Source organism: Phacochoerus africanus, chromosome 12 (genome assembly GCF_016906955.1).
Source record: "Phacochoerus africanus isolate WHEZ1 chromosome 12, ROS_Pafr_v1, whole genome shotgun sequence".
NCBI lineage: Eukaryota > Metazoa > Chordata > Mammalia > Artiodactyla > Suidae > Phacochoerus > Phacochoerus africanus.
The window spans coordinates 13,828,274-13,852,352 of NC_062555.1; the positions used below are offsets into that span (position 1 = coordinate 13,828,274).

Genomic DNA, 24,079 nt, shown 5'->3' on the forward strand with positions numbered 1-24,079 from the left:
CCAGTGAGCATGTGCGTAGAGAAGCTGCTGAGAGGCATAACCATGGAGCAAATGCTAATCAGCACCTTTCCTGGCTTCTTCCTTCTCTTTACACCTGAGAAAGCGCGGACAACGATGAAGACTGAAGACGTGAGAGGATGCAAAGATGGTAGGTACCATTCAATGAGCACCTGCTCAAGGCCAGAAGCTCTCAGGGTATCTTGTGTGAGTTAATCCTCACGGTGCTGTGGGTACCATGTGTCCGCCCCATGTCACAGATAAACTAACACCAAGTGTCTGGGTAACTTAGCCAGGATTGCCAACCAGAAAGTGACAGATATTGGAACCCAAGAAACCTGGAATCTGGATCCCGTCCTGTTTACCACGAGGCTCGCCTGCCTCCTTGAGGCCATCTAGATGGTCTTTGTGGGTAACCACCCTCTTAGCATTGAGTTATGACAAGCCCGGGAGACTGCTCTTGAAGGCTTACCTGGTACATCTTCAAAGGACTGCCCACCTGAGAGGCAGGAAGGGGCTCCTTCTGTCCGGCGATAATCAAGTGCCTATCCTCAGCCATACCAGACTTTACCCACCCTCCCCGTCCCACCTTCGTGGGCTTTGGGAAATTACAAGTAGCCTCTTTGGAGCAGGCCGGGAGTGGGAGGGATTGTAGAGTAAGCGTTCAACCAAGAACAGATCCTGGGCCACAGTGTGTGCGTTTGGGTTGGGGAGGGGTGGCTGTCAGGAAGATGTATGGCTTAAATTGTCTTCCCGGAGGTGATGTGGCTGGCCCGTTGCTGCTTTGGCCCCACTCTAATCTGAACCCACTTAACCTCGGGTGCCTCTGCATTTATCTCAAGAAGGTCCGTCTCCCTGGTTTGAAGGGCGACCGAGGTAACAAGCCACGCTCCAAAGCCACATCTCCCCGCAGCAGCTCTAGTTGGCAGCTCCTGCTTTACGTTCCATGATTGGCCAGGTGTAAAGACACTCACTTTCCCCCGTCGTGTGGAGCTCTGTCGCAGTTCTCAGACTCCACGCAAAGGGATGACAGCTTGGGGAAACTACTAGCCCCATAGTAGTGCCTTTGGACTATATATATATACATTTACATTTTTTTTTCTTTTTAGGGCTGCACCTGTGACATATGCGAGTTCCCAGGCTAAGGGTTGAACTGGAGATGCCTCTGCGACCTGCGCCACAGCTCATGGCAACACCCGATCCGTAACCCCCTGAAGGAGGCCACAGATCGAACCCACATCCTCAGGGATACTAGTCAGGTTTGTTCCCCGCTGAGCCACAATGGGAACTCCCTGGATTGCATTTTGCTTTGGTTGCTGGAATGGTAGCTGGTTGTCTAACTGCTTTCCGGTTGCTTCTATCTGAAACTGGCCTCAGGGAAAGGAACGTGCTCATGCTGATTTTACACATAATTTTCAGCATCATTCAGAAGTGGGCGGAGCGCTTCCTTTATTCTGGAGATTTCCCACGTGTTTTAGTGTGGGGGGTGGAAATCAGTGTTCAAGGGAGTTCAGCATATGCTGGGTTAAAAGAATGGAACATGAAAAAAAAAAAGAATGAAACGTTTATTTTCTGTTAAGGTTCTCAGAATCTTGACGCTGATGATAGGCAATAAAGTACCTGTATCTCCAAACTTAATGTCACCGCAGAACTGTTTGTCAGACTTAGTCTGGTAGCACTGCTTCCTAGAAATACGTCGTGGGTAAGTGCAGACAGTGGATCCTGACTGCAAAAGCCAGCTCTGCCTCTTCCTCTGGTCTTGAGAGAACAGGTACTCAACCTCTCTGTACTGCAGTCTCATCTGAAAAATAGAGATAATAATAATACCTCGTTTATAGTGTTGTTGTGAAGATTAAAGGACCATATATATATATATATATGCATCTATCAATCTACCTCAATTCCTAAGTATACTATGTGTTAGTTACGCTATTATAAATATTCGGCCCCCTCCCGACTAATGATATAGGCCCCATACAGACGTAAACTTTAAATTCTGAAAGTTAGAGAAAGTTCCTGGTGACCTTTCTATAATAAAAGGGACGCCTGAACTGGACGATCCTACGATGGCTTTGCGTCTGGGGGAAACGTCCACGGTCTCCAGTTTAAATCATCTGTCTCGTCGGTGTGGCTGCAGTCATGAGGAAATGAAAATGTTGCCTTTGAGTAACTAAAGGGAAAAGAAAAGAAAAAGGGAAAAGTGAACAGGGGCGAGACTTATTTTTGTGTTCCGCTCCTTTGGACTAGGTGGAAACAAAATGCCCAGTTAGGAGGCGGGTGTGACAGCAACATCAAACACTAGCAATTGCTGCTTCCTGGATATATGCTGTGGAAAGAATGAAGTTGCTTGCTGAAGTCTAGCTGGGGAAGGTGAGGACAGAGCCATGCCCAGCAGGGACTCGGGCAGCAGCCAATTCAGAGGCTCTCCATTCAAACAGTAACATAAACAAACCCGCTTCATTCTGCAGGTACAAAATATAGAGTTCTCTTTTTCGCCCTTCCACACTCCAGTGGGGGCCTAGGCTGTAAACAGCAAAGCGCAGGACGATGAGTTCCAGAGCAGCCCGGGGCTGTGGACTTTGAGAACACGATCCACCGAAAGGACAGCGGAGAGTGGGTGCCCTGTGTCAGGGCTGCCCCGGCGCCGAATCCACTGCTTGGTGCTCACTTGCAGAGAGACAGGGAGGAGGGAGAGAGCGGGCGTGTGCACAACAGGAGGTAAGACTTCCATTCTAGAGCAGGGGACTCCATCTGGGAGGCTGTGAGGGAGCCACACTCAGTAAAAATGGGAGGCTTGCTCGCTTGTCCTTCACCCGACGGGTCCAAAATGACTATATAAAGCAAATGCCATAAATCACCGCTGTCAGGGCGCACACTCCACCTCCTCCGTCCCTTCCCCGCAGCCGTCCTCATTTCCACACCCCCTCAACGGTGCAGCGAGAGCTCGTGGTCTAAGTAAACGAGAGGACTTCTGACTGTAATCCTAGCACGTCACTTTGTTGAAGGCAAACACGTGGTTCAGGGAGAACTTATAAATCTGTCCTCCCAGGCAGGATCGTGATGTTATCTGCTGGCAGCAGAAGGTCTGCTCCAAGGGGAGCTCCAAGACGCTCCGAGGAGAGAGGGGGGAGAGAGAGAGAGAAAGAGAGAGAGAGAGGAGACGAGAGAAGAGAGAGGCAGAGAGAGAGAGAGAGAGAGAGAGGCAGGGATTCAGAGACCAAGAGAGAGGCAGCGAGAGATAGAGACGGAAGGAGGAGGCCTGGGGAGAAGAGGGATGGAGAACCACCTAGGATAACGGTCTAGGGAGGCTTCGGGGACCAACCGAGGGGCTGCCTGGCTGCAGAACGGAGCAAGGCGAGGACCTGCTGCCGGCCGCCAAGTGCCTCCCACCCTAAGCGAGAGAGTCCGAGTGGGCGAGAAGGCAGGCGAGGGTCGGGACGGGTGGGCTCCACGGGATCCCCTTGGCCACCCCCGTAGGCATAAAGCTGCCCGCTCGGCGCGTCCGCTGGGGGTGAAAGCGACGGCGGCGGCGGCCGATCGTCTGTTGCCGGGTTGGCGTTTGGAGCGAGAGGAGAAGGAGGAGCAGAAGGAGGGAGCTGGAGGCCGGCGCGTCCGCCAGCGGCGGCGGCAACGTGGAGTGACCGGGCGGGTCGGCGCGCAGCTCCGGGAGCAGGATCCTCGCCGCCTCCCTGCGCGGCCTCCTCCGCGGCCCCCGCCGGACCCCGCCGAGCGCCCCCGCCTCCCCGCCGCGGGCCGGGCTCGCCCCCCGCGCGCGCACTCGGGCGCGCGCTCACGCTCACACACACACACATACACACTCACACACGTGTGCGCTCCTCCGCTCCGGAGCTGCTGCGGCTCCTGCTCTCGGCGCCGCCGTGGAAGGCAGGGCCGCGCCGCTGCGTCCTCCGATCTATAAACTGGAGGCGGCCTCGGCGGCCCCCTGACAGCGCTCCCCGCGCCCCTCCCGCCGGCGCGCCCGCCGCCAGCCCCGGGGCCTTTTCATCTTCCCTTTTGGCCGGAGGAGCCGAGTTCAGATCCGCCACTCCGCACCCGAAACTGACACACTGAACTCCGTTGCCTCCTCCTAAATTTATTTCTGCCTAATAGCCACTCGTCTCTTTTTTTTCCCCCGGTCTCGTCGCTCCAAGAAAACTTTTGCTGACTCCCCCAAGTGAGGGTTCCCCCTGCCCATCGCGTATTAATATTTCCACTTGGGCAACGACTCGCTTTTTCTTTTGAAAGGAATTCAGGCAAGATACCTTTTTCTTTCGGACATTGACTCTCGATTGTTTGCAAAAGTTTCGCATTAAAAAAAAAAAATCTACCCGACCGGTACTTTGAGAGTTGTTGTTGTTTTTTTTTTCTCTTGCATTTTTTTTTTTTTTACTTTTTAAAAAAATTTTTTCCACCTTTAAAAAAAAAATGCACTACTGTGTGCTGAGCGCTTTTCTACTCCTGCATCTGGTCACGGTCGCGCTCAGCCTGTCTACCTGCAGCACGCTCGACATGGACCAGTTCATGCGCAAGAGGATCGAGGCGATCCGCGGGCAGATCCTGAGCAAGCTGAAGCTCACCAGCCCCCCAGAAGACTACCCCGAACCCGAGGAGGTCCCCCCTGAGGTGATTTCCATCTACAACAGCACCAGGGACTTGCTCCAGGAGAAGGCGAGCCGGAGGGCGGCCGCCTGCGAGCGCGAGCGCAGCGACGAGGAATACTACGCCAAGGAGGTTTACAAAATCGACATGCCGCCCTTCTTCCCCTCGGAAAGTAAGTACTGCTCCTCGCTGCCGTTCCCCGGGGCTTAGCGCTGCCCGATGCTTCCAGAACCGCCGCCACTCCAGGGATCGCCCTGCCCTCTCCCGGCGCCCGCTCGCGCTTTCCCCTGCTCCCGTCCTCCGTCCCACCCGCCTCCTTGTCAGTCGTGTGCTTGAGGACGTTAGGCTTTCAAACGTGGACGTGCGACTTTATTTTCTCCATGTGTCCCTTCCCCCCACGCCCCGTCCTCTATAAGGCGGTATTATTCCCTTTTTCTCCTCCCTGGAGTTCTCGACTCGGCCACCAGCTCGGAGTCAGCCCTCCTCTGTCAAACCCGAGGCGCTCCCGGGGGCAGAGTCACACCGGGAAGCCTCGGTGGGTTTGTTTTCTTGGCTCCGATTGGCTTGGAGCCCGCCGATCTGGTGCCCGAAGGGTTAAAGAAAAAAGTGGCTCAAAACTAGCCTCTCCGGAAGGCGCCCCTTTCCGTGCCGACCTATCAGCTGATTCCCCGAGCCTTCTCCATTGTCTCTAACTCCCCGAAAAATGTCAGCATCGCCAAGACAAAACCCGAGTTGGAGCTCCGTCCAGAAACCTGCCTCCTACCACTCAGTTCTTGAACCGACTGCCTTGGCGAGGTGTTTACACCCCCTCCCCCAAGGCGAGATCGTGTAACTACGTCGCCTTTTGATTTCACCTGGGCTGGTAGAAGGGGCAGCTTCGTTTCTGACGACGTTGAAAAGGGGTTTTCCTTCACGTTATTTTTCAGAGTTCACTCAAACCTGCCTACTTCCAGTCACCGGTGTAGCAGATCCTTTTTCTTAGGCATTTATCGTTCGTCTTGCTCGCTCTGGAGCTCCCTGCAGTCACTTGGTTGCATTCCTAAACCTCAGCGTAGAAGACAGCCGATTTTTTTTTTTTTTTTTTTAAACTGGCTTCTCTGAGGACAGTGTCCCCAGAACCAGCTGGCATATAGTAGCAAGGGGAGTGCGATGATTGATTGTGGGGTTCCTTGGGGGGAAGGGAAGGGGGCGGTTAACTCAGAATTGCTTCCAAGTTCTTTAAAAAAGAAAAAAGGAAAGAAGCAGCAGCGTCTATTGATACCTGAGAGGGTTAAATACCAGGAGGAAGGGGTGGGGGTGGGGGGGAGGCTCCAACCTTCGCTGATTCCAAATCCCAAGTCGTCCACTTTTCATTGGTTGCCCATTTCTCTCCGCCTCCCCTCGCCTTTCCTTGCCCTATATACTCGCTGGCTGCCTTCACAGAGTCTCTGTGTCTTGCTACAGAGATAATATGGCCATTTTATCCTAGGGGGGGTGCTTTTTTTTTTTTTAATAATTTATATTTGGCTGGACAAGCCGTAGTTGCCTGACCTGATGGTCCCAGATTGTCAGCTCAAGTATCCGAACCCCAGCCTCCCCAGGCCACCTCTGTTTTGAGGAAGCCTCTCCTCTTATTGCAGAACAGAGCAGAGCCGAGGCAGGAGATCCGGGCAAGCAGGAGGATTTTATTACTGTTGTTAGGACACTGTCCTCAACAGTGGTGATGAATGCTCTCCATCCCGGTGATGGGGGGTGGGGACGGGGAGTGAAGTTTTCTACCTGGGGTGGAGCCCAGGCGAAGTTAGGAAAGAAAGTCATCGTAGTTTGTCCAAAACCTTGAGACCCAACAGGGAGCTGAGCTGAGTCCGTTTGCTTTTTCTCCAGCACGTGCATCTCTTCTCATGGAATTGGGGCAGGCTGGCAGGTATGTTCTGTAGACCCTGAGCCAGCTGCTCTTTCAGTGTTTACCTACAAGAGCCCTGATGAACTGCCAGCGCTGTCATAGCACAGAAGAGGTCTCATCTCTTCATCAGATAGGTGTGAACAGGGCAAGTTACCCAAGAGGGTGTTCAGGCTTTGCTCTTGCGAGCACTCTTGAGTCTGAAGAACCGAGACTGTCCAATCCAGGATCATAATCCTCACCAAATTGGAAAAATGCTCACGTTGTTAGGATTTCAGAGGTTGGCATCTAAAATTGGTGTGTGGATTCCTTTCTGCATCCTCTCCCAGGTGCCCAGGAAATGAAAGCCTCTGATCGGTGCAGCCGAAATACATGCTCTCAGTTTTCTTGCACAGAATACAGGTTCCTTAAAGCCTTGAAGGAAGCTGAGGAGTAGAAAGCCTTCTTAATAGCAGATCTGATACTACTGTGCTAGGACTGTGGATAATTTTATAGAAAGTAGGTTAACTGATTTTCCAGCACTTTCTAGTTATACTGGAATATAGTGAAGCCTTCCAAAGAAAAAAAAAATCACTCCACCATATTTTTAAAGGGCACATTGAAAGTACAGCATTGGCTTTATACACGGACTTTTCCTCCTGACTTTTAACTCGAACCTTACTGCAGTGGCTGTGCCGAGGGAGTGTGCCTGTCATTTCTTGAAGTGAACCCTTGGAGGGTCATAAGCATCAGAGATGAAGGCATGAGGAAGATCACTGGTTAATTTTTTTTTTTTTTAACCACCAGCTGATTAGCGTTCAGGGAGTGACTTCAGCTCAAATATTACAAATATGCTCTAATTATACTCGATGAGCTATATATCATTACAGATTGTTGATAGTCCTTTGTGGGACACTTTATATAGTTCAGACTAAATATTTTTAGCCATGCAGAGTTCTAAAAGTAAAAATATAAGAGATATTGTATATGCCTTCAGGCATATTTTGTTTTAAATATTATCCTTGGCCCAGGGCACTATATAAATCTAGTAAATATGAATAGAACTGGCCAGGTGCCAATCTCCTAGGACGAATTCTAGTCGAGAAGGTATTTATGGGATATAAATAACACTGTGTCAACATTTGAAGAAGGGGGTCTGATTAGTTTCGAATTTATTCATATTGATCTTTTCACAGGCTGTTAGTTGAAGGCTCAAAGTGGCGTTAGGCTCAGGTTTACCCATCCTTTACCCAGGGGGCATTAGTGGACTTCTCGTCCTTTGGACCATCCATTTGAACTTCGAGGCACATCTATTCCAACGACACTGTACCAGGCTTTAGACCTTTAGAACGTGTGACTGCACTTAATAGAGTAAGAATCCAAATGATTAACGATGAAACTATGTAGGAGCGTGGACGGTCAAAAAAAGGGAAGAGACAAAAAGTTTCATTTTCTTCCTTTGCCCTCGCTTTTCCATTGCCACACATCAGGCTGCTGTCGTGGTGATTGTGCTCACACCCCCCCCCCCCCGGAAGGCACATGTCTCCAGAGACATTTCTGGTTGTCATGACTGGGGGAGGGGGCACGTTGCTAACCACTGGAGAATGCACAGAGCAGGCCCCCTCTCCCCCCACCCCATACATCAAAGAATTATCCAGCCCCAAATGTCACTGATCCCCACGTGGAGAGGCCCGGTAACCCCGGGATTTATTGGGGGTTACGGAATTCTGCCAGTAGTACCATCTCAAAAGTAATAACCCGCAGAGAAAAACCTCTCGATGGTCAAAAGGACAGTAAAATCGAAGAGAAAGATAATCAGAAAGCTTTCTTAAAGAAGTGGGGGTATGACTTCGACTCGCTTGTATGGTGTACACGTTATAATGAGGCTCCTAAAGAGCCTAAATTAGAGGCATCAAAACCTCCCATTCATTTAGCCTAAGTAATGCTGCTGCCCCACCCTTTCATCTCAGTCAGCAGCAAGGTGCTGTGTATCAGGACAGAGAAAGAGAAGTGAGGAATTTTCGCAGACTTTCTTTGCAAGGAGAATACGCAGCTCACGTTCAGGAGGTGTCTGCAAGGTCGGCCGCCAGAGGAAGTGAATAATCACATAGGTGTCTCCATCATGTTGAATTAGAGACACTAAAGCACACGGCCTGAGACATCACAGTGAGGTTCCCTTGCAACGGTTTCACATAAATGCTAAACACTGAATACCCAATACCGAGCAATCTCTCCTTCTGGTTCCTCTGGAGTTTTCCTAGTGAAATTGTAGAATGTGGAATGGCTACCAAGAGCACTGTGGTTTGGGGGGACTGTGACTTAACAGTCTATTCCTGGATCTATCTTTCCGTAGACCCGTGGCTGGACTCTTGGCCAGTTGCCCAATGAAGGAAAATACTAGCAGTTGCTGGAACATAGTGATATTTTTGCTTGATGTGCAGGAATTTCTGTTTCTTTCTTTTTTAAAAAATTACGGTTGATGTACAATATTGCGTCAGTTTCAGGTGTTCAGCGAAGTGATAGGGGTTTTGTTTTTGAAGCTTCTTTGTGTGGAATGTGTGAGGAAGAGGGAGAGAGAGAGGTTCAAGACAGACTTGAACCCCTTCCCCGGACTTCCATGACGAGTGAGTTGTGAATCCACAGCAGACCAAACTCGAATTCCCTCATATCACCCCTTATGCTAAGTCTAGTGCCTAATTGTGGTTGCATTTAACTTAGGCCATGTTCTCGGCTAGGATATCCTCTCTTTTCTTTCCAAATACTAGGAAAAACCCTCAAAGATATGTACCGGTCATAACTGAAGCAGTTGGGCCGTCTTTGTTGCCAAGAAAGGCTAGTCCGTCGGCTTCAAGCCTCTCCCGAGGAGTCCCCACCGGATGGAGGCTGGGCTTGGTGAAGCAGGAGGGGCGATGGGGACCAGCTGACCTGGCAGAGGCTCAGGGAGCCCTGTGTGTCTCCACAGCGACCCCTAGGGTCGACCGAAGGAGCTGCACCCTTTGAATGACGCCTTCTCCCTGGTGCAGAGATGCTGATGTAACCTAGTCGCAGCATCTTTCATACAAAGATAGGAAAGGATGACAGATCATTTTTCCTAGAGGAAACTGAGATGGGAAAAAAGGCTAGTGACTCACTGTTGATCCCATATCGAATCTGGGTTAGAGCAGAGGAGGTCACGACTCCTAGGCCTTTGCCCAGAGATTACAACACACTTCAGGCAGCCTTTTTAGAGGGTTAGGGAAAATAAGGTGAAAGAGCCTGGTCCCGGGAGAGGTGTGCAAGTCCACCATCGAGGCGCGACTCTGGGAGTCCCCTCCCTCCCTCCCTGCCGCCATTCCCAGCCCTTTACAGGTTCAGAATGAAGGTGAGCTGGGAGCAGAGAGGCTGCAGGGCGGAACTCTGGAAAGAGCCAAGTCAGCTCTCCTGATGGAGCATTTCCGGTTTGGATGGGCTCCCTCTCCTTAGGCAGCCTTTCTGCTGAAGGGTGTATCCACTTTGCAGATTCTGAACAGCTCCACGAACTGTGCCTCTGGCCGAGATAAACAAATGTTTCCATGGGCATTCTGAAACCACATGGTGTGCCTTTGTTTTGTTAATATGCTTTAAACAGAGCTAGTTTTTAACCGAAGAATTCTGTGTTCTCCAGGTATTTCACATGTAATCACATGCTGGGGCTTCTTTGATGGGTTTGTTTAGACTGAAAAGCTCATTTCCATCATGCCTTTGGGAGAAATTCGTATCATTTATTTTGTTTCCTTTCTAACCTCTGATACCCGGAAGTCAAACTCCACTGCCCTGAGACCGACGCCTTGCTTCCTGGATTGGCTTGGTGGCTTCACTTCTGCATAAAGCTCCCCCTTGACTTCTTCCCCACAGTCTCTGAATTGCCTTCCGTTCCTCTCTCTTCTGGAACATCCGCTTGTATGGTGGTGAACTTCGCTGAACCAAGCCTGCTTTTCTTCTCTTGTAATGATGGAGATGCCGGCTTCCGAGGGTTGCAAAGGACTGACCAGAACCTGTGTCAAGAAGCCCCACCCTCTGCTTCCGGCACTTAGTAGGCCTTTTTTGCGTGGCAGCTGTGGTGTTTGGTGCACCGTTGATTTTTAAGGTGCACTCTTACTTCATGCACCACTAAGAGAGAAGGATCACTGACAATGGCTGTAGTGTGCCACCTATTATGCATGAGATAGTACAAAGAGGTATTTTAGGGAGATCCTGTTGTGGCTCAGCAGTAATGAACTCGACTATTATCCCAGAGGATGCGGGTTCGATCCCTGCCCTCGCTCAGCAGGTTAAGGATCCGGCGTGGCTGTGAGCTGTGGTGTAGGCCGGCAGCTGCCGCTCAGATTTGACCCCTAGCCCAGGAACTTCCCTCTGTGGCACTGCTGCCCTAAAAAGCAATACATACATAAAAAGATATTTTAGAGCTCTTCGAATGTGATGGGAAGTGATGCTCCCACCAGCCTCCCCTCCGTGGATCTGTTTCCCTGGCTCACTCCCATTGGTCCTTGCATGACCTTTGCCTCTCTGGGGACAGAGACTCCGCGGGGCTGGTGATCCACCACGCTGAGCACAGTCTAGTCCTCATGCAGGACGGCCTTGAGAATGTAGGCTTTTTCAGTATGATTCGGATACTGTAGAGCAGATCCAAGCAAGACATTTCAGGGTCTGGCCCCTCCTCTTTGCTCGACGGCCCCTCCCCCTTGCTTGGCGCCCCCTCCCAAATCCGCCCCGTGAAAACTGTGCTCCAGCCAGATCACCCCCTTTGTCTGGACCCAAAGGGATCATTTATTTCCATTCCTCCAGGCCTCTGTTTATGTCGTGCCTTCCACTTGGCGATCCATCTTTTAACACCTTTCAACGTCCTTCCAGGTTTAGTCAGGGTTGCGTCCCCTGGTGAACGCTCCTGTCGTTTTCCTCGTCCCGTTTAATTAGCTCTTCCTCTGCACGCTCACAATAGTGATACTCATCTCTAGCTCAACCTCTTTTCTTTCGCTGTGTCCTGACCTGTCTTCTTCATTGGTTGGCGAACCGCCTCTGAACAGGAACCCCGTCTGACTTAATCTGTGTCCTTTTACAGCGAACTGTTTTGCTCAATCAGTGCTTAATACAGGAATGAGCGTTTCCCTTTAGAGAATAAGGTGGAATCACCAGAAAGAAGGAGGATCTGAATTCAGAGCGTTAGGACCAGGAGATGTGGAGAGAGGGGGATCCCGGGTGTCCTCAGGGAAGATGTGCCCGATGGATCCTGTCCCAGGGCTGAAGGCAGCAGGAGCCTTCCCAGAACCATCCACTTCCTGTTTCCGGTTTTGCGGATAAGCGTGAAAAGAAGGGCGCTGATGATGATGATGAGGAAGCTAAGCCTCTCGGGGCGCATATGAAATATTTCACATGGGTGCACTTATTTAATTTTACAAGGGAAGCTAGCCGGTCCTTCCGTGTTCCCCGGGACCTTCAAGGTCGTGGATAGAGCTATTGCCCTCAGTGATCTCTTACCAAAAGTCAGACTTTGGGGTACCGCAGATAATAGTGGCCCTAAATAAAGACCGGGGAATGGAGAGCGTGACTTTCCTTGCCCTCCGGGCAAGATGACTGGACACATCCATGAAGGATTTGGGGGACCGTTGTCTTCTGGCAGGACTCACATTCCTGGAAGCTCTGCCTTCTCTTCCTCCCGAAGGACATATACTTTTGAAGCTTTTCATACAAGCCTGGGTTTCTGACACGTTCCACTTTTATCTCTGCACTTGGTTGATCGAAAAATTGTGATTCACCCAGTCTCCTGGCCTTGATCTTGCAATGCCCCTGTTTTCTTTGCAGAATTCTTGATGCATTCGATGGCTTGGGGCTTCGTCTTGTCTCCTGCCACAGATTCATTTATTGGGGAAGACAGGGTGGTGTTGACCAGGGAGCACAGACTGGAGAGTCAGACAGACCCAAATGGTACAAGGAGGAGGGCAAATAAAAGGGAACTGCACCGGCAGACTCTCAGGCTGAAAGGGAAGAGGCGGCTTCAAAGATAAGTCCTGCGCCAGGCCTGTGGCAGTTGTTAAAACGTGGTCTTGTTTGAGTTAGCAGCTTGGCTCTCCCGGTGCAGGTTATTAAAACCGCCTCGTCAGTTGCTCACTGCTGAATTCCGATCTTGGCTCTGCCATCACTGGCTTTATGGCTGGGTTGAAGCCCCTTCTCTGAAGCTAATCTTAGTTTCTTGTAAGAGTGAAGAAGATAATACCTACCCCCTAGGGCTGTAAAGGCCTGATGATGACGTGTGCAAAGAGACGCCTCGTGCAGCTGCTTCTGGCACTTAAATAGGCTCGCTTTGCACAGCGGCAGCTCCTCGATGAATTCTCAAACACCGCTGATTTTGTGAGGCCCCTCTATGTTATATGCGACTAGGAAAGGAATATCATTGCCCATCGAGTATAACATGCCACTGATGATAAGAGAGCATCGGTATTATAGAGGTACTAAAATATGGAAAACGTGTGAAATCACATTCTGCGCACATATTTGTGGAACGGAGGACAGGCAGTACATGTGCGCCTGGCAGACTCGTGTCCTGGGAGCACACTGAAAAGGAGCAAGCGGGGGCGTGTTATCTGCCCTCAGAAAACTTTAAGAGGCTCTAAGTTCCATGTGGCTCAGCCGGCTAAGGATCCGGCATTGTCACTGTCACTGCTGTGGCTTGGGTCGCTACTGCGGCGCGGGTTCGATTCCTGCAGAAGTTCCCAGGGCCAGAAAAGCAGCCTTGCCCTCCGGGAGCTGCCCCCGACTCTCCTTGTTGAAAAAACAAGAGCCTCTACCTGATAATATGTAGCACCAGAAGCAGGAGGTCCGCCTCCTGTATTCCTCCAGCCAGAGTTTCTTGCTGTGCCTGCTCAGTGCCTTAGTGTCCAGTTTTGATTTTTTTTTTTTTTTAACATCTTGTTTCAAAGGGCATATCCATTTTTAGGGGAACATGTTTGAATTATTTTAACTGATCTCTCTAAATATATGAATGAGTTGCATAGCACTCACCTTTTTATCTTTCTGGGCCAGAAAGGCTGAAGTCCAGCAAAGCGGCGGGGGAGGGGGGGGGGCGCGGGCGGGAAGAATGTTATTTGTAAAAGGCTGCCGAGCAGGAGGGGCCTCTGGGTCCCATGCTTCTGGGCTGGGTCGGGCCCTCCTCCTGGGTCCCTGGTCGCTCATCACCTCCTGCGTGAGATCCGGGCTGAGCCAGGGCAGGCAGCTGCATTAGACCTGGGGAGCCCTCATGTTACTTCCAGGACCGGGCACCTGCCCTGGCCCTTTCTTAGCTGATGGGCCATTCATTTAAGCACAGACTTAGCAACAACATGCCTTTGTGGGGAGGACAGATGGGAGGAAAGGAAGAGGGTGGTGGGGGAGCCACTACAAAGGGTTTGAGGAGGAATTGAAACTTTAGGAGGTGATCTCAGAGGACAGAAGCCCTTTAACAGGGCAAAATGCGGTCTGCCTGGGACCGAGTTAAACCCCTTCCTTGGTGTGAGAAAGCCCGGCTGTCTGGGAGGAATTGAGCTGCCTGGATGTAGCATCTGTTCGAGGAAGAGAAAGCCTCGCGATGCCCAGAAAGCTATTCTTTGGGGACCAGCCCCATCCCTTCATTCTCAAAACTGAGCCCTTGGATTTGGTTCTGCCTGATAAGTCAGAAATGCGGGGCTTAGATGTTGCTTTAATCACAACAACTTGGGGAACTTCAAGCACATGGAAAATGCTTTCTGGATGTTGCAAAGCCCAGACCTTCTGAAAATAGTTCAGATGCATTTCCAGCCTCCCCCCCCCCCCCCCCCCCCGGCAGCTGCTGGCGCTCCTCCTGGCCTGCTCACATGTCTCTGTCCGCAGAGAGAGGGTTGCTCTACCTCCGGCCTTGCCTGCGGCCTCTGTGTTGGTATTTAGGGAGCAGGACCTTCCCGAAGACGAGACGCGGTGTTTCCAGAAGGAGAGTCGGGGGCAGCTCCTGGAGAGCGAGGCTGCTTTTTGGGGGGAGATACTGTTTGTTTCCGGAAATGGGAAGTGCTGGCGCGTCTCTGTCGTCTTAAGGAAGGAAAGAAGAAAACTGTTGTGACTTGGCCTCTGGCTCTGTTCATCTGCCTTCCTCTGTCCAACCCACACCACGCTGACACACGCACCACATCTGCCCTGACAAGCGAGTTCACACATCGCTGCTCATTCATAACTTCAGGCTGTGGTCAGAGTGCTTATTTGTCACTTCATCCCGTAAACGAGAACGCAGAGTTTGGTTTTGAGAAAGATACTGAACCAGTCCCAGGTCCACTGGTCTTTGCCGATCTCTGAGGAAGCACATCTGAAAGGGAAGGCAGTGTTTGGTTTGGTTTGGTTTTAATGCATTTGAAGAGCGCTGAAATATAGTCTTGCCCCTTCATGGGAATTTGCTGGAAAATATAACCTAATTTTTCAGCTTTGGCGTTGTCTCAGGATTGGTAATTCAACACTTCTTAGACCCAACTCATCAGGATTATTCCTTCTAGATCATATGTCGCGGTAACCATGTCAGTCCTTCCATGGGGGGATGTTATTCTTGCTTTTTTTTCTTTTTTAAAAAAGTCTTAGTGGCCGATAGTTGAGTTACAAGGTTGGCATCGTTTCTGTTGTATAGCAGAGGGATTCAGTTATGCATGGACACACACTCATTCTCTTTCAGATTCTTTTCCCACACAGAGGATCGCAGAATATTGGGTAGAGTTCTCTGTGCTAGGCAGCAGGTCCCCCTTGGCCAATCACTCCACCTGCCTCCGCGTGCATATGCCATCCCAGACCCCCCAGTCCCTCCCTCACAGCGCAGGCCATATTCTTACTGGGTCATTTATTTCCTTATCCATGGACTTCATCTCATTTTCACTTTTGCTTTGACAACTTAATGAGCATGCCATCGGTGCTGTGTCTTCTTGCTTTAAAATGAACTCTTATAATTAAGATTCTGGCTGAGAAAGGCCATCCCCCCTCCCAAAAGTGGATGACGTATTGTGATTCTACCTTAGGAGAGAGAAAAAAAAAAAATCACACACTGAGGACTGAGCAGAAGATGGATGCTTTCGTAGAGGAATGGTCCCTCGAAGGTCTGGCAGGGCCTGGTTTCCACATCCAGGGCTCTGGACGCTAAGGAGAGGGAAGCAGGGGTAGGCGCGCTCACCTGCAAGCAGCCGGGCAGAATACAAGGTGAATCAAGGCTGTTGCGTCCGGTTCTAGGGCAGTGGTTCGTACCCTTACCTTAGGGTTGGCTGTTGACTCGTCATTTTGATCTGATGCATAACTTGGTCATTGATTTGGACTTTCTGGTAGCATCCAGCCTCAGACTGGTAAGTGAGGTACGGGGGGCGGGGGGGGGGTCCCTGGTCAGACCTGTGAGCCCAGCCCCGCATGGCCACTGTGTCACCTCCTCTGCTTGTGCTTGTGTCTCCTCTGTGGGATGAGATGGTAGCTGCTGGTTGGCCAGGGAGAAGGATATATTTCAGAAGAATTCCACTGTCAGAAAACATGACCATCAAGAATGAAATGATGTGTCCAGGGTCAGATCTAATTTTGTTAATTCTTTGGCAGTCAGACCCGGATTGTAGAAGGAGGGTCTTGAGCCCAGCTGACCCCCGAGTTTTTATACGTGGGGGATCAGCCGTTTGCCCTTTCCCAGTAACGCTTGCTGGGGATTCTTGGAGGAGAAACTGGCTAAAGTCTGGTGCTGGGAGGGAGTGACAGTGCCCACTTAACAGAAAAGCTGTAATCACAAGAGAGACCTTGGCGGGGGCCGGGGGGGGGGGCTGCTGAGAAGGGGTTGAGGCAGGGACCGATTTGATGTGGGGTTCACTGGAGCATTTTTCGTTACATTTCATTCCCTCTAAGCTATCGTTGCAGCGAGAATGGCTTTCTCTCCATCTCAGAGAAGGGATGCTGTTACGTACCACTGGACCACTGCTTACTCAGAACAGGCAGCTCTTATGAGAAGGTAGTGTTGCCTTGATCCACCTGGTTGGGTTGTTCTGAGGTCTGATGAACATTTGGAAAAGGCCTCTCTAACCTCTGAGTTATGAAGTTATAAATCCAAGAACCAGTGGTTCTTGAATTTTCCCAAAAGAATCACCTACAATGCTCTCTGCAGACCCCGAGCCGTTGCCGCCTCCCCTCTGTTTAGATTATCATTGAGCACTTTTAAGGTGAGCACCTGAAAACCCGCATCTTTGCGGAGCTGGCCAGGTGACTTTCAAGCAGAGCGTTTAGACACACACTCGGGAAACGCTGTGTCTTTTGGCTTTGTCACTTTCTGTCTTAGCTGTGTCACCCCAGGCGGAGATGAGTCTCAGCACTTGTAAAATGAGCTTCGGCGTCTCAGAGCTATTTTGTCAATGACCCAAGCAAAATTTTAATTCCAGGACCGTTTCTGTCTTAGGACTTTTGTGAGCCATCATCCCCTGTTATCAACGAGCGGGCACCCAAGTACATCCAAAAAATGATTGTTCTTCTATGACCATTAACGGCTCAGATGTTTCATAGGTTTTCACGTTTTCAAAAGCATTGCGCACATACCCCAAACCCCACTGATGGGAGAACGTTTATCCACACCGGAGTGTGACTTCGAACACACAGCTGGTTGAAACCTGATTTTTAAACTAACAGTTACTTTCTTTGGCTTAACGCATCACTCATAATATCACTTCTATCTCCATCCAACTCACAGGCTTAACTTCTATTTTTTTTTTAAATCATGGTCTTAAACTTCTGAGGCGCTGGATCAGCCTCAGAGCACCCGGTCCCTTGGCCCTGCTTAAAAACAAACAAAGCAAACAAACAAAACCCAGATGAACCCAAAAAGGGGGCAGAGGGAGGAACGCAGGGATTTTAATCCTGTAACGTTATAGCAGAAGGAAAGTAAACCAAAGACGCCACCTGAGCACCGCGGGTTGGACATGACAGATGACAGTGGTTGGCTTGCCTTGTTGCCACACAGGCGTCGTCGACCTGGGTGACCTGGGGTGATCCAGGGTCTGGATCCTATTAGGAAAATCATCCCTCTTTAGCACCACAGCATCCACTGGCCTGAAGAAGGAGCTGTTTCCCAGGAAAAGGAATAAAATCCCCCCAAGCAGTGCACAGGGCCATGGCTGGAAGAGAAACTACGGCCAGCCAAGGCGACACCCTGTCTCTGCCTGTCTCGGGGTCTGTTCCTGGAGATCTTGATTTCAGTGACATTTCAGCATCTCTTTGTAGAGGTCGGATTGGACTGAGCCCCTTGGACAGACTGTTTATACCCCATCTGGAGCTTCCTGTCTTTGCGGACGAGGGATGTGAGAGAATTTTCTGTCTGCGAGGCCGGGGCGAGGGCTCTCAAAATAAACAACATGGTTGCTTGGTGGGAAGAACACGTGTGAGCAGATGTCTACTGGTCACAGCATGTGGTGGCAGCTTGGTAGCTGTGACTTCCCAAGACCTGGGTGTTGGGCCGTCGTCTTCCGGGCCATTCAGGCCATGCAGATCCTAGCATCTCGGTTCAAGAGGGTGCCGACTGGCAGGTGTGGTGCATCCGCATCCCTGGGGGCTTGTTAGTGGGCTGAGTGTCGGAGATGGTGAGCTTCAGGGCCTGGAAGGTCTTCCTTATGTGTTTTCAAATTGGGAGATGAAGGTACAAATCTGCCCCTGCAAAAAAAAAAAAAAAAAGAGGGTAGGGGAGGGGAGGGATGGGTAGGGGTTGGATCCAGAAGGCCTTTGTCTTTGTCCAAGGAAGTTTTCCTGTCCGGGGTGAAAAGGGGCCATTCTTCAAAGACACGCCCTAGATGAATGGACAGTGCATGGATCTTGATGGGGTGTCAGGAGCTGGGAAAGAAAGCTATTCATGCAGCCTCAGAAAGCCATCAGGGATTCATCCAGCAAGTGAGTTAGGTCACCAATCGTACAGGGTTCCTTGATCACTTTTATGTGTCAGCGTCTTTTAAATATCTTGTGTCACCCTTCCAAAAACCCCCAGGGAGCATGATGAGAGTTTCGTTTATAGGGACAGAGGCTTGGGTAAAAGCAAAACACTTGTCCCGGGATTCCGAGGGAACCAGCAACGGGGGCGGGGGGGCGGGGGGGTGGTCCAGTGTTTACGGACCCTACAGCAGAGAGCATAGCCTTGGAACACCCAGCAATGTTTTCTTTGCAACCGAAGGTCTTTTTTGGTGTAGCTTCTTTTATAAGAATATGATGGGCAACAGACAAGGTGCAGGGGCTGCTGTTACTTTATTTATTTGTTTGTTTTTCATTTTTTAAAGTGTGATGGAATTATCAGGTCTGCTATGCAGCAAAGTGACCCAGTTCTGCATGGACACACATCCATTCTCTTTGAGATTCTTTTCCCACACAGATGATCCCAGAATATCGGGTAGCGTTCTCTGTGCCATTCCTTTTTAAAGGAAGCAAAGTTCAAAACTTCAGGATGCCGTAACTATCACGGAAGATAGGTTTAATCCATTCCAAGGAACCCTAGGTTTTTCAAGGTAGCTCACCCACCTCGAGCCCATATACACTGGGATTTTTGAGTTTTCATGGGTAGCTGAGAAATGATAACAGGTGATTTTAAGAAAACTGAACTTGAGGCCAACCAAACAAAAAACAGAGTTTTCTTCTTGATAGGGAGGCTCTCTTTTGTGAAAAAGGTTAAGGCCTTTCCTATTCACCTTTAATATAGGTCAAGTATTTATTTCACCATTTTGGTTTTTTTTTTTCTTTTCGTCGTTTTAGGGCTGCACCCATGGCATATGGACATTCCCAAGCTAGGGGTCGAATCGGAGCTGCGCCTGCCAGCCTACACCACAGCCACGTCTGTGACCTCCACCACAGCTCATGGCAACGCTGGATCCTTTACCCACTGAGTGAGGCCAGGGATCAAACCCGCAACCCCATGGATCCTAGTCAGATTCATTACCTCTGAGCCCCCCGGGAACTCCCCATTTTGGTATGTAAATTGTACATGGTTATCTTCACCCTAGAACGCGTTCAAGGGAACACTGAATTCACGAGCCTGACTGCTGGTGAAGGGATAAGAAAAAAATCCGGGGCGAGAATCCACATCCCCCTAGACCCTGCCTGCCGGTCCCCTGGCCCTGAGTCGTGGGGACCTTCCGTTTCCGGGGAGCCATAAGTACATGTAGCGAGACCCTCTTCGACGTTGCATCTTTGTATAGCTCTGTACGAGGCCTGGCCTCGGTCAAATAGCTAATGACTGTGCTTTTTAAAACTCCTAGCTGTCTGCCCAGTTGTTACAACACCCTCTGGCTCAGTGGGCAGCTTGTGCTCCAGACAGTCCCAGGTGCTCTGTGGGTACCTTGGTGAGTACACTCGTCTGCTTTATACCTCATTTGACGTAGCCAGTCCATCGTGAGTGTTTGTCTGCTGGGGGGACCTTGGCAGAGGCTAGACAGACTCCCCCAGGGCAGCCTTGTCGCTGCGCCATCCCACAGGGGCCCCCGGTTTTGTAGTCAGAGTTTAGATGAGAAACCCTCATGAAGGCCTGGGAGCCCAACGCTGACGTGACTGCGGTGTGGGGGAAGGAGGGGGTGTGGGCACTTGGGGGGAGCGCTCCAGGGGTTCCAGGGTCATTTGACACGTGGACCTCTCGGCCCCCCGAGAGGGTGCTCTCTGGAGGGTGGAACAACCTAGTCAGAATGCCAAGGGTCCTTTTGGGGGGGCATCTTACTTGAATCCATGTTCCTGTTTCCGGCCCAGAGCCATTGCTGGAACTGGATGTTCTCTCCTTTGAGGTTGTGGCGGGAGGCCTTTGGGACACGTTTGCCGTTGCTGTGATCTGTGCCCTGCATCTTGCTGTTCGTGGGCTGCATGAGCGATGGGGGGGTCACAGTCAAGGCGCCCGGGTCCTGGCCCTGGGAGCTTACCACGTGCTCATGCTGCTTCGCCCTGGCCCTCCGAACAGGTGCAGGCTCCTAAGAGCCACCCAAGCCGGAGGTCTCACCCTTCCTAATTTGGAACCTCCCTCATTTCCGCCAACCTTTATGGAGGCCCATCTTTTATTGGATGCTGGGCAGTGAGACCGCAGCAGAGAACAGGTCTTGGACGATGCTGACACGCGAGGCCTCTGGTGCAGGCTGTTCCCTGATCCTTGCAGAGGCCGTGAGGCTGTGGACTGTCACTCTGGAGGTGGTCGACGCTGCATTTTGGAGCCCCTGAGGAAGAGTGCGTGTTCCTAGTTCTCACGATCGGGGGAGGCCTGAATAAGGCCAATTAAGGACAAAAGACATGTGTTTATTCTGTCACCCAGTAGCTGTCTAATGTCCTGGGCTCTCCTCCCGTGCCGTTACCATGCCTCACCTTGCTTCTCAGGAATCAAGGAATCAGGAAATGAAATAGCTTATTGACGGTGTACAGTGGCCTAGACTGGGCTTCTCCCCACCCCCAAAAAAAGGAGTTGTGGTTGTGGCTCAGTGGTAGTGAACCCTACTTAGTATCCCAAAGGACTCGGGTTCCATCCCTGGCCTCTCATTCTCGTGAGCGGCGGTGTAGGCTGGCAGCTGCAGCTCCGATTGGACCCCTAGCCTGGGAACCTCCATACACCTTGGTGCGGCCCTAAAAAGACAAAAAAATAAAATAAATAAAATCAAGATATCAAAAAAAGAAAAGAAAACCTGATTCTATTGAGAATATACATTTATTATAGTACAGATAGTACAGAAAGCCTCGGAATGACTAGAAGCTACCAGGGGAATAAAAAGAGTGAAACATTGGGCGTTCCCATCATAGCTCAGTGGTTAGTGAACCCAACTGGCATCCATAAGGATGTGGGTTCAATCCCTGGCCTCGCTCAGTGGGTTAAGGATCCGGTATTGCCGTGAGCTGTGGTGTAGATCGCAGACACGGCTCGAATCTGGTGTGGCTGTGGCTGTGGCTGTGGCGTAGGCCGGTAGCTACAGCTCTGATTCTACCCCTGGCCTGGGAACCTCCTTGTGCTGTGGGTGTGGCCCTAAAAAAGACAAACAGACCAAAAAAAAAAGAAAAAAAAAAACCCAACAACAAAGAGTGGAGCATCTAATCTGTGCTTTTAAAGCTCCCTTTTGTGAGACGGATTATAGTTAGGTTTCCAGCTCTACGTTTCTGTTGTATTTCACTGTCTAAAGCAAAGAGTTAATTGTGTGATTTGTTTTTTGTTTTTTTTCCTCACCAGCCTTTTGGAAAAGACGGGGGCAGGGGATGAGAGAAGGAGAGCCCTTGTTGACTGGCCCCCACGGCCCTGGTGCTTAAGCCTCGTCCTCCTAAACCTCCCCCTGGGCGCCGGGGCAGGGCCAGGAGCAGCACCCCGCTTCTCAGGAGATGGTGGGCTGGGAGCGCTAGCGGCCTTGGCCTTGGCCTTGGCCCTCGAGCCCTGAGAGGGGCCAGCGCCCAAGTCTGACTTCAGGCCTGGTCCCCACGCCCTCCACCATGGAGACCCCAACCTTTTTTCTTTTTTCTTTTTGTTGGTCTTCTTTTTGCTTTCCCTTCGGATTCCCGCCCCATGCATTTTCGCATCCTCTCGGATAATCTTCCTACAAGGCGGATCAATTTCCCTTTCCTCTTTCATCCTCACAAGCCGGTGGGCGGGGAGAGCGGCCTTCCCCAGCTCTGGGCCCCCCGACACGCCTTCCCACTTGGGGTTACTGCCGGTCGTTGAATGGCTGTGCATTTCCCTCTTTCTTTGGTGAGAAAACACTGGGAACCCACCCTGCTCCTCCCGAGCCTGGGAAAACCAGGAGGGCCCGGGAGGGTGAGGAAGAGGAGCCAGTGCATGGCTTTCCGGACGGTGGGAGGCTCTCGCGCCCCACCCAGCTTCCCGCCTGGGAGAAAACCCCGCCGACCCTTCCAGACCTTCCAGGCAAGACTGCTGAGCAGTGGGGCTCTGCAATTTTTTTCTTTTCTTTCTTTCTTTCTTTCTTTCTTTTTTTTTTTTTTTTTTGGTCTCTGTTCTTAGAAATAGTAATTGAGTAAAAATGTAAGTGAGCGGGTGCCAGGGGGCAGACATCCAGGGTCAGGGTGAAATTTCTCCATGCTGAGTGTGATTCTGAACACTCGTTAAGTGGAGGCCGGCCTGTGCCAAGCAGCTCCAGGGCCGTCCCTGTCACCTTGCGTGAACCGCCTCTCCACTCCAGGGAGATGTCAGGAGTGGCCGCAGCGAGTGCGCGGGGCCCGTGGCGCCTCTGGCTTTCCTCGCTCTGTCTCCACCCTGGCTGGAGTGATCACGGCGTGTCCTGACACTGATGCTGGGACTGGCAGCGCCAACGCTAGATGTAAAGTCCCCTGGAGGAAGAAAGGGTCCCTGCTCCTCGCAGCCCACGTGGCTGCAGCATCATTTCTCTTCCTTTCCGTTCGCTGTCCCCCCAGATGGAGGTTAGGGGCAGGTTGGGTGTAAGAGTCCAGATGTCATCTAAGCTGTAAGAATCCAGAAGGGCAGCGGGAAAGAAGTCTCTGAAGGAAATGGGTTAAAAGTCACGAAGGTGACCTCAGCTTCCTTTGTTTCTTTTGTGAGTATTTACTGAGTATGATGCTTTCAATGGGCTTGATTAAAATGTAAAGATTGGGAGTTCCCGTTCTGGCTCAGAAGGTTAAGAACACAGCTAGTGTCCGGGAGGATACAGGTTCGATCTCTGGCCTCCATCTGTGGGTTAAGGATCCAGTGTTACTGGAAGCTGCAGCGTAGATTGCTGATGTGGCTCAGATCAGGTGTTGCCATGGCTGTGGTGTAGGCTGCAGCTGCAGCTCCAATTTGACCCCAGCCCAGAAACCTCCATATGTCACAGGTGCGGCCCTAAAAACAAAACAGATTTAAACATGGGCTTCTCAAAGGATGGCCTGCATGTGTATGTCCCAAAGGGTCACAGAAAGCAGATTTCCAGCCTTTCTCACACCTGCAGAGGCAGAATCACTGGGGTGGGGGTGGGTGAGGGGCATCAAAGAGTCTGAGCCTTTAAGAGGCAGCGCAGGTGAGTCTGACCTCACTAGGCTGAGGCTCGGATGTCCCCTTCTGCCCATCTGTTTACTCAAAGTCCTTCAGCAGGAAGGATTTGGATCCAGCAGGGCCATCGTCTGACCCCGTGGTCCCTCCAGGGTGAGACCCTGAATCCACAGCATGGCTGAGTTCTCACCCTGCGTTTGCTGTGTCCCCAGATGCTTACAGATCTTCCGGTAGAGCAGATGTCTGCCCTACATATGCCCTGCTCACCATCCGCCACGTGAGCGTGCGAGCAGGTGAATGCTCCCACGGGGGCGGGGTGTGGCTGCTGGTCTGCAGGTTGCACGTGGGGGTGAGCACCCGCAGCTGTGGCTCGGGAAGGGGCGTTTCAAAATGAATGTATGATGTGTGCGCGCCATGTAACTGGCCATGTCTGTGTCAGTGTATAACACGGAAATCACCGAGGTGGTGATTGGTCGAAGCACTGCTGACCTCTTCATGGCCTGAATCCTATTCGGAGACATTCCATGGGGTTAGGGTCTGGCCAACAGGGGGATGTAAACGCTACGGTCTCAGCCAGACGCAGCTCCAAGGCTCTGCAGCGTGCTCTTTCCAGATAGTGTTTTTCTCCACCGAAGGTACGAGAGAGCAGGTGAAAATCTGACCCAGATATTAGAAAGAAAAACTTAATA

General features: G+C 51.1%; 2 protein-coding genes across 4 annotated transcripts in view; one reads left to right on the top strand and one right to left on the bottom strand.

Moving 5' to 3' along the window:
- Positions 1-1,544: 1,544 nt before the first annotated feature.
- On the bottom strand, positions 1,545-3,809 carry LOC125112437 (translation initiation factor IF-2-like). The gene is made up of 3 exons (XM_047754624.1): positions 3,320-3,809; positions 2,022-2,167; positions 1,545-1,798 (listed from the first exon to the last, which is right to left on the bottom strand). The coding sequence occupies exons 1-2, from the start codon at positions 3,807-3,809 to the stop codon at positions 2,103-2,105; spliced, it is 555 nt and encodes a 184-aa protein (XP_047610580.1). The 3' UTR covers positions 1,545-1,798; positions 2,022-2,102.
- The window catches only part of TGFB2 (transforming growth factor beta 2), an 84,971-nt gene continuing 64,576 nt past the window's right edge, over positions 3,685-24,079 (top strand). For 2 of the 3 annotated variants that reach the window (XM_047754924.1, XM_047754926.1), the window contains exons 1-2: positions 3,685-4,768; positions 19,699-19,782. In XM_047754924.1, the coding sequence (XP_047610880.1) occupies positions 4,423-4,768; positions 19,699-19,782 (430 nt within the window). In that variant the 5' untranslated portion in view covers positions 3,685-4,422. The remainder of the gene's footprint in view (positions 4,769-19,698; positions 19,783-24,079) is intronic. The other variant, XM_047754925.1, reaches the window with a different exon arrangement.

Excerpts from the sequence above, each read along its gene's own strand:
- LOC125112437 (XM_047754624.1), bottom strand. The coding sequence starts at position 3,809 with ATGTGTGTGTGTGTGAGCGTGAGCGCGCGCCCGAGTGCGCGCGCGGGG. Across the intron at positions 2,168-3,319 it reads TGCAGCCAGGCAGCCCCTCG|TTACTCAAAGGCAACATTTT; the intron begins GTTGGTCCCCGA and ends TTTTCCCTTTAG.